Source organism: Aegilops tauschii, chromosome 2 (genome assembly GCF_002575655.3).
Source record: "Aegilops tauschii subsp. strangulata cultivar AL8/78 chromosome 2, Aet v6.0, whole genome shotgun sequence".
Classification (NCBI taxonomy): domain Eukaryota; kingdom Viridiplantae; phylum Streptophyta; class Magnoliopsida; order Poales; family Poaceae; genus Aegilops; species Aegilops tauschii.
In genome coordinates this window covers 436,840,071-436,850,193 of record NC_053036.3, presented here as the reverse complement: position 1 = coordinate 436,850,193, position 10,123 = coordinate 436,840,071, and the positions used below count along the sequence as shown (strand labels likewise).

The 10,123-nt window shown below is 58.4% G+C and overlaps 1 protein-coding gene across 1 annotated transcript; it reads left to right on the top strand.

Moving 5' to 3' along the window:
• Window positions 1-9,307: 9,307 nt before the first annotated feature.
• Window positions 9,308-9,771, top strand: LOC109746701 (uncharacterized). Its single transcript, XM_020305806.1, has 2 exons — window positions 9,308-9,457; window positions 9,538-9,771. The coding sequence occupies exons 1-2, from the start codon at window positions 9,308-9,310 to the stop codon at window positions 9,769-9,771; spliced, it is 384 nt and encodes a 127-aa protein (XP_020161395.1).
• Window positions 9,772-10,123: the final 352 nt, after the last annotated feature.

Below are 10,123 nucleotides of genomic sequence, written 5' to 3'. Positions count from 1 at the left end.
GCATTAAGATCTATAGAGATCGATCAAGACGCTTAATTGGACTTTCACAAAGCACATACCTTGACAAAGTTTTGAAGAAGTTCAAAATGGATCAAGCAAAGAAAGGGTTCTTGCCTGTACTACAAGGTGTGAGATTGAGTAAGACTCAATGCCCGACCACTGCAGAAGATAGAGAGAAGATGAAAGATGTTCCCTATGCTTCAGCTATAGGCTCTATCATGTATGCAATGCTGTGTACCAGACCTGATGTGTGCCTTGCTATAAGTTTAGCAGGGAGGTACCAAAGTAATCCAGGAGTGGATAACTGGACATCGGTCAAGAACATCCTAAAATACCTGAAAAGGACTAAGGATATGTTTCTCGTTTATGGAGGTGACAAAGAGCTCATCGTAAGTGGTTACGTTGATGCAAGCTTTGACACTGATCCGGACGATTCTAAATCGCAAATCGGATACGTATTTACATTGAATGGTGGAGCTGTCAGTTGGGGCAGTTCTAAGCAAAGTGTCGTGGCGGGATCTACGTGTGAAGCGGAGTACATAGCTGCTTCGAAGGCAGCAAATGAAGGAGTTTGGATGAAGGAGTTCATATCCGATCTAGGTGTCATACCTAGTGCATCGGGACCAATGAAAATCTTTTGTGACAATACTGGTGCAATTGCCTTAGCAAAGGAATCCAGATTTCACAAGAGAACCAAGCACATCAAAAGACGCTTCAATTCCATCCGGGATTTAGTCCAGGTGGGAGACATAGAAATTTGCAAGATACATACGGATCTGAATGTTGCAGACCCGTAGACTAAGCCTCTTCCACGAGCAAAACATGATCAGCACCAAGACTCCATGGGTGTAAGAATCATTACTGTGTAATCTAGATTATTGACTCTAGTGCAAGTGGGAGACTGAAGGAAATATGCTCTAGAGGCAATAATAAAGTATTATTTATTTCCTTATATCATGATAAATGTTTATTATTCATGCTAGAATTGTATTAACCGGAAACATAATACATGTGTGAATACATAGACAAACAGTGTGTCACTAGTATGCCTCTACTTGACTAGCTCGTTAATCAAAGATGGTTATGTTTCCTAGCCATAGACATGAGTTGTCATTTGATTAACGGGATCACCTCATTAGGAGAATGACGTGATTGACTTGACCCATTCCGTTAGCTTAGCACACGATCGTTTAGTATGTTGCTATTGCTTTCTTCATGACTTATACATGTTCCTATGACTATGAGATTATGCAACTCCCGTTTACCGGAGGAACACTTTGTGTGCTACCAAACGTCACAACGTAACTGGGTGATTATAAAGGTGCTCTACAGGTGTCTCCAAAGGTACTTGTTGGGTTGGCGTATTTCGAGATTAGGATTTGTCACTCCGATTGTCGAAGAGGTATCTCTGGGCCCACTCGGTAATGCACATCACTATAAGCCTTGCAAGCATTGTGACTAATGAGTTAGTTGCGGGATGATGTATTACGGAACGAGTAAAGAGACTTGCCGGTAACGAGATTGAACTAGGTATCAAGATACCGACGATCGAATCTCGGGCAAGTAACATACCGATGACAAAGGGAACAACGTATGTTGTTATGCGGTCTGACCGATAAAGATCTTCGTAGAATATGTAGGAACCAATATGAGCATCCAGGTTCCACTATTGGTTATTGACCGGAGAGGTGTCTCGGTCATGTCTACATAGTTCTCGAACCCGTAGGGTCCGCACGCTTAACGTTACGATGATAGTTATATTATGAGTTTATATGTTTTGATGTACCGAAGGTTGTTCAGAGTCCCGGATGTGATAAAGGACATGACGAGGAGTCTCGAAATGGTCGAGACATAAAGATTGATATATTGGACGACTATATTCGGACACCGGAAGTGTTCCGGAGAAGTTTCGGATAAAACCGGAGTGCCGGAGGGGTTACCGGAACCCCCCGGGGAAGTATTGGGCCTTAGTGGGCCTGAGGGGAGAGAGAGGGCAGCAGCCCAGGAGGTGGCGCCCCCCCTCCCATGAGGAGTCCGAATTGGACAAGGGGAGGGGGGCGCGGCCCCTCTTTCCCTCTCCCTCTCCCTCTTTTTCCTTCCCCCTTCTCTCTTCCTAGTTGGACTAGGAAAGGGGAGTCCTACTCCTACTAGGAGGAGGACACCCCCCCTCCTTGGCGCGCCCCAAGGGCCGGCCGGCCTCCCCCTTGCTCCTTTATATACGGGGGCGGGGGGGCACCTCTATACACACAATTGATCTACGATCTTTTAGCCATGTGCGGTGCCCCCTCCACCATATTACACCTCGATAATATCGTTGCGGAGCTTAGGCGAAGCCCTGCGTCGGTAGAACATCATCATCGTCACCACGCCGTCGTGCTGACAAAACTCTCCCTCAACACTCGGCTGGATCGGAGTTCGAGGGACGTCATCGAGCTAAACGTGTGCTGAACTCGGAGGTGCCGTGCGTTCGGTACTTGATCGGTCGGATCGTGAAGACGTACGACTACATCAACCGCGTTGTGATAACGCTTCCGCTTTCGGTCTACGAGGGTACGTGGACAACACTCTCCCCTCTCGTTGCTATGCATCACCATGATCTTGCGTGTGCGTAGGAATTTTTTTGAAATTACTACGTTCCCCAACACGTGGAGCCCAAGATGGCGTCACCACCAGAGCCTTTCGCAGGCGAAGACCACTTTTGTCAGGATAGCTTGTACTAGCTATCCCCCTTCAAATTTGCCCGCCGTTGTTGGCTCCCTTCCCGCTCAATATTTGGGAAGAGGACCAGGGCCTATATAAGTAGAGCTAGCCACCACCGTAGGAGACAACTCACTCAGAGGCATCTCATCCACACAAGCTGGACGAGCACAAACACCTCAACCTCAGGAGGCTGTTCTTCCCCTTGTACTGTTCATCATCAGCCCAAGAGGCAATCCACCACCACCACACTGGAGTAGGGTATTACACCACAACGGTGGCCCAAACCAGTATAAACCTAGTGTCTTTCTGTGTTGCGAGTTCATCGAGTTTGTCCGTGAGATCTTAGCGAGCTAGGGCGTGGATTGGTAGGAGGGAAAGACTTCGCGCGCACCCCAGAGTTTGAACCTTAAGGGTTTGCGGGAACCCCACATCCGACAGGTCTACCGCGAGATCGTAATGGCTAAACCCTGGAAGTCTAGCCCGTATGACTATGGTAATGAGTATCTGTCCTTTCCGGACTAAGTCCTCCGGTTTATATAGACACCAGGAGGATCTAGGGTTACACAAGGTCGGTTACAAAGAAAAAGAATCTACATATTTGGTCACCACGCTTGCCTTCCACGCCAAGGAGAGTCCCATCCGGACACGGGTGCGGTCTTCGGCCTTCGTATCTTCACAACCCATCAGTCCAGCCCATGGCTAACAGGCCGGACGCCCGAGGACCCCTTAGTCCAGGACTCCCTCACCGGCCAAACTCTCCAACCGGGCCGGACTGCTCAACTCGGCCCCAACAACCAGCTCAAGATAGCCGAACTCGGCACACCAAGACTTCTCCAACAAGCCAGCTCCACCCTTGGCGCGTTCCTCAACCCGGCCACGGGTCAGCTCTCGTCCCATCCCATCTGTACGATGAGACGAGTCTCCACCTACCGATGACCGAGGCAACAGTGCCTGCCCATGCCTCTGGTCAGCCGGGGTGTGGCAACAGTGCCCCACCTACCCGCTGACCAGGGCCGGCATGGCAACAGTGCAACCATCGTCACCAATGACGCAGCAATCGGCGACCTGACGGAGCGCCACTATAGCCGACTCAACCCGGCCACTCCCTGACGATCAACAAGACGGCCAACAGTGCCCCCGTACCCGGCGCGCCCCGCGCCCGGAGAACCCGGCGAGCCCTGACCACCGGCGGGTCCCAGCGCCGGCTTCCCGGACAATGACAATCCGGCCCCACGGCCTTGTAACATTATCTTGTACCCCTGGGGGGTTGGCCTATAAAAGCCCCCAGGAGCCCTCATGCATACGGGCGATCGAACACAAAGGATCACTCACTCACACACACATAGCAAGCCACACCGAAGGAGAGTGAGCAGCCTAAGCCTCGGCCTGCCTTCCTTCCTCCGCCATACAGCTCTAGGAGCAACTCTGTACTGATACACATCAACTACACTTGGCAGGACTAGGGGTGTTAAATCTCCGGAGAGCCCCGAACCTGGGCAAGTCTTGCGTCACGCGCTCGCTCATGCCGACCTCGCCTCTGGAGCCCACCAGTGCACTTGAGCCTCCTCCTATCTTTAGCCATCCCTTGGCATCTACCGTGCGCCCACCACGACAGTTGGGGCCCACCGTGGGGCAGCTCGAGGTCCTGGCCGGGAGCATGCTTCAGACGGGGCTCCTATCCGACTCCGACGAGCCCATCACGTTGGCGGACAACGTCATTGACACACTCGCCGCCTCCTTCACCGTGCTGCGCATCTCCGATGCACCTGCTGCCGACAAATACCCCAGCGAGGTACTTGACTTTTCCGACTCCCCCTCTCCCTCGGCGGGAGCACTCCCGCCGAGGCAATGGACCTCTGCGTGGAGGTTTTCGTCACCGACCACCGGCGCCTCTTCCTCGTCGAGCGCGGCGAGTAAGGTTGCCGAAGCCAAGGCCGCAGCGGATCGGGCCGGCTCACCCAACCCGCTGCGCGCCACAATGCAAAGACTTCGCATTCCCATCGGCACCGACATCGATGCCTCCAACGTCACCGAGGCCCGGACTCGGCTCGAGGAGGGCCGCCAGCGCCTGCTGGACCTGACTGAGACGCTCGCTGCCACGCAGCGTCGCCTCTACTCCGCGCAGTTGTAGCACAACGCCGCCTACGGCTTCACGCCTACCGCGGCCGAGCCAAGCCGGGTCGCCGACGTGCGAGCCCGGGGAGGTGCGATCGGCCGCACTTTTGGTGCCATCCCGCCCGTCTACGAGACTCCCGTGAAGAACATGTGCGCCGCTTTGGCGGCCACGGTCGGCCTGGATCAGCTCGCAGGCGAGGAGCTGAAGGATCGCCTCAAGCGGGTGAACGACCTCCTCGACGCGGCCAACCTGCAGCAGGACCGCCTCAACCAACTCGCCAAGCCGGCGGGATCTGGCTCCGCCCGCATCGGCGGACCCGGCGACCACCAGAACACGGCGTCTTCACCACCGGGCGAGGCGCACCCCGGCCGCACCCGGACCCGGCGCAACCCGGCCCCAACGACTGCCGGCGGCTTGGGTGACGAGCCAGTCTCGGAGGACCGACGCCGGCTCGACCCTCTGCTCCAACCCGGCTGATGTCCGACTATGGTCGACCCGGCCCCCCGCGGCGCGGTCGCCGACCGACTGGGCCCGCGCGCCATCGACGACACCGACGCCCGCCACCGCCTCGACCGACTCGCCCTCTCCAGGAGCTGGAGGAGAGCGGCCCCATCGGGCCGGCGTGCTTCGGACCACGCATCCGGGATGAGCCCTTTACTAAAGGGTTCACGCTCCCCCGCGACACCCCCAAGTACAACGGCACCGTGAAGCCGGAGGACTGGCTCGCCGACTACACCATCGCCATTGGCATTGCCGGCGGTAACACCGTCTCGCCGTGCCCTATGCGCCGCTCATGCTCCAAGGGTCGGCCCGCACCTGGTTGAACAGCCTGCCGGCAGGCAGCATCAACGCGTGGGTCAACTTCGAGCAGGCCTTTGTGCGCAACTTCACCGGCACCTACAAGCGACCCGGCCGCCCCAGCCAGCTCGCCATGTGTGTGCAGGGGCTGACGGAAAGCGGCCGCGAATACCTCGCACGCTGGACCGAGCTCCGGAACAGTTGCGAGGGCGTCCACGAAGTCCAAGCGATCCAGTACTTCGTCAACGGGTGCCGGGATGGCACCCTCCTCAAGCACAAACTCTTGCGCTCCGAGCCGGCCACCATGCCCACACTCATGGTGACGGCGGACAAGTATGCCAACGCCGACTCTGCCATGAAGATCCAGGTGGCGCTGGATAAAGCCGGCAAAGCAAAGTCGGTCCCCCCTCCGAAGCCGGCCGGCGAAGGAAGCCGGCAGCAGCACAACCAGCAGAACAACAAGCGCAAGGCCGATCAGCCGGCCCAGGGCTACGACAACCGGCTCGTCGCGGTCGCCAAGCAGGCGCCCGCGACCGACCCGGCCGCCACTCGCCGGCAGACCGGCAAGATGACGTGGCAACCCGCCATGAGCTTCGAGGAGATGCTCGACGCTCCCTGCAAGCACCACAGTGGCGCAAGGCCGTGCACACACACACTTCGGCAGTGCGCCATCACCAGGCGCATCATGAGGGGCGACATCCCGCCTCCTCCGGCCCCGGCTCCGGGAGCGGGGCAGCCGCCTCCGCCTCCACCACCGCCTCCAGCCGGCGGCGCGATGCGCGACGACGTCTACCCAGCCCAGAACGCGACCTACGTCGTCTTCACCAGCCTCGGCGACAACAAACGCAGCGAGTGCCTCCTTCGGCAGGAGGTGAACACCGTCGTCCCGGCCAAGCCGGAATACATGCACAGGTCAGAGCGCACAGTCACCTGGACTCAGGAGGACCACCCGGCTGTCATGTCAAACCCGGGTGGTCACGCCCTCGTCCTCAACCCAACCATCATCGCACCTCGGCGCACGTGCAAGTTCTCCGGGGTTCTTATCGACGGCAGCAACAGCATCAACATCCTCTACCGCGACACCATGACCAAGCTCGAACTCGAGGCCAAAGACCTAGAGCCGACCTGGGCGATCTTCCACGGCATCGTTCCCAGCCTCTCCTACTCTCCAATCGGCCGGGTCTGGCTCGACGTCCTGTTCGGCGACAGCAACCACTTCCGACGCGAGCGAATCTGGTTCGAGGTGGTGGACCTGTCCAGCGCATACCACGCGCTGCTGGGCCGGCCCGCGCTCACCAAGTTTATGGCGGTCCCCCACTACGTCTACCTGAAGATGAAGCTGCCGGGTCCGAAAGGCCCCATCGCCATCACCGGCGACTACCGCAAGTCCCTGGAGTGCGCCCGAGACGGCGCCAAACTGGCCGAGTCGCTGGTCATACTCGAGGAGCGGCGCCAGCTCGACCGGATCGTCGCCTTGGCCAACGAGACTTCGGCTGTGTCGATCCCGGCCGAGGAGCCGGCCGACGAGGCCTCGTTCAAGCCCTCCAAGGAGACCAAGAAAGTGAAGCTGAACCCGGAAGACCCCAGCTGTAGCAAGTACGTTGTCGTGGGCACCCGCCTCGACAGTAAATAGGAAGGCGAGCTCGTCGACTTCCTCCATGAGAATCGGGATATTTTTGCATGGACCCCAAAGGACATGTCGGGTATCCCGAGGAAGTACCCCGAGCAAAAACTCCACGTCCGCAAGGATGCCAAGCCTGTCCGCCAACCCCTACGACATTTCTCCGAAGGGAAGAGAAAAACCATCGGTGAAGAGGTCGCCAAGCTTTTGGCGGCCGGCTTCATCATGGAAGTGTTTCACCCCGAGTGGCTGGCCAACCCAGTCCTCGTCCTGAAGAAGAACAAGACCTAGCGCATGTGTATCGACTACACCAGCCTGAACAAGGCCTGCCCCAAGGATCCGTTCGCCCTCCCGAGGATCGACCAAGTCATTGACTCCACTGCCGGGTGTGAGCTCCTGTCCTTCCTGGATGCTTACTCCGGCTATCACCAGATCAAGCTGGACCCGGCCGACGCCCTGAAGACATCCTTCATCACGCCCTTTGGGGCGTATTGCTACATCACCATGTCGTTCGGCCTGAAGAACGCCGGCGCCACCTTCCAGCGCTGCATGCAGAAATGCCTGCTGCCGCAACTCGGCCGCAACATCCACGTCTATGTGGACGACATCGTGGTGAAGACCAAGCAGCACCTCACGCTCCTCGACGACCTGAAGGAAACCTTCGCCAACCTGCGCGAATAATAGGTCAAGCTCAACCCGCAGAAGTGCGTTTTCGACGTCCCGGTCGAAAAGTTACTCGGCTTCCTCGTCTCGGAGCGCGGCATTGAGGCAAACCTGCAGAAGATCAAGGCCATCGAGCGCATGCGCAAGCCGGCTCGGCTGCGCGATGTCTTGAAGTTCACTGGCAGCTTGGCCTCGGTCAGCCGGGTTCTCAGCCGGCTGGGCGAGAGGGCCTTGCCCCTGTATCAGCTGATGAAGAAGACGACGCCGTTCGAATAGAACGACCAGGCGGACGAGGCTTTCCGGGACCTCAAGTGCATGCTCTCCACTGCAGCCGTCCTGGCCGCACCGGCCGAGAAGGAGCCGCTGTTGCTCTACATTGCCGCAACCTCGCGGTCAGTCAGCACGGTGATGGTGGTCGAGCGACTAGAGAAGGGCAAGATCCAAGTCGTCCAGCGTCCCGTCTACTACCTGAGCGAGGTGCTCTCCGCCTCCAAGCAGAACTACCCGCACTACCAGAAGATGTGTTACGGCGTGTACTTCACCGCCAAGAAATTGAAGCAGTACTTCCAAGAGCACGTTGTTACCGTGGTCAGCATGGCCCCTCTCAGCAAAATCATCGGGTGCCGGGATGCCTCTGGCCGGGTCGCCAAGTGGGCGCTCGAACTAGCTGGCCACACCATCCTCTACGAGCCCCGCACTACGATCAAGTCCCAAGCTTTGGCCGACTTCCTCGTCGACTGGACCGAGACCCAGTACCTGCCGCCGCCGCCGGACTCGATGCACTGGCGCATGCACTTCGACGGCTTGAAGATGTGTCTCGGCCTAGGGGCCAGCATTGTGCTGTCCTCCCTGAAGGGCGACCGGCTCAAATACACGCTACAGATCCACTTCGCCGCCTCCAACAACATCGCCGAGTACGACGCCCTTGTGCATGGCCTCCGGCTTGCCAAGGAACTCGGCATCCGGCGCATCCTGTGCTATGGCGACTCGGACCTGGTGGTGCAGCAGTGCTCCGGCGAGTGGGACGGCCGCGACCCCAACATGGCGAGCTACCGCTTCCTCGTCCAGAAGTTGTCTGAATTCTTCGCGGGCTGCGAGTTCCTCCACGTCCCGCGCACGGAAAATGAGGCAGCCGACACGCTCGCCAAGATCGCCTCGTCCCTATAGTCCATCCCATTCGGCATCTCCCTCGAGCACCTGCACAAGCCGTCCGTCAAGCCGTCTCCGGACTCCGAGTCCATCTACGTCCCGGACGACCCGGCCGCACCTCAACCCGGTCCGGGACTGCCGAACCCAGTCCAGGGACCGCTCAACCCGGCCCAGGGGCCGCAGCCATCGATCCGGCTGCCGCCGTTCCCGACCCGGGGGCTGCTAAACCCGGCTCGGGGGCTGCCGCCCCAGAACCCGCCATGGTGGCCGTCTTCGCCGTGGTGACGGCGCCATCATGGGCCCTGCCCATCTCAGAGTTTCTGGAGAACGGAGTCCTCCCCATGGACGAGACCGAAGCCCGGCAAGTGCAGCGCCGGGCGTCCGCCTACAATATCATCAACAATGAGCTCGTCAAACGCAGCTCCACTGGCGTGTTCCAGTGCTGCATCGAGCAGGACAAGGCATTGAGATCCTCCCCGACATACACTAGGGCGAGTGCGGGCACCACGCCGCCTCGCGGTCCCTGGTGGCCAAGGCCTTCCGCCATGGTTTCTACAGGCCCACGGCCCTCGAAGACGCCGAGTCACTCGTCCTCAAGTGTGAGGGATGCCAGCGCTTCAGCAAGCGCAGCCACCAGCCGGCGTCGGTGCTCCGGACCATCCCAATCGCCTGGCCCTTCGCGGTCTGGGGACTCGACATGGTGGGGCCCTTCAAGACCGCTTGAGGCGGCATGACGCATTTGCTAGTGGCGGTGGACAAGTTCACCAAATGGATCAAAGCAAGATCAATCAAGAAACTGGACGGGCCAACGGCCGTCCGATTCATCAAGGACATTGCGGTGTGCTACGACATGCCGAACAGCATCATCACGGACAATGGCACCAACTTCGCCAAGGGCGCACTCGCGCGGTACTGCTCCATCTCCGGCATCCGCCTCGACCTGGCTTCCATTGCACACCCGCAGTCCAACGGCCAGGTCGAGCGGGCCAACTGCCTCATCCTATCTGGCATCAAGCCACAGCTTGTCGAGCCGCTCATCCGTTCACCCGGCAGCTAGCTCGACGAGCTGCCGGCCG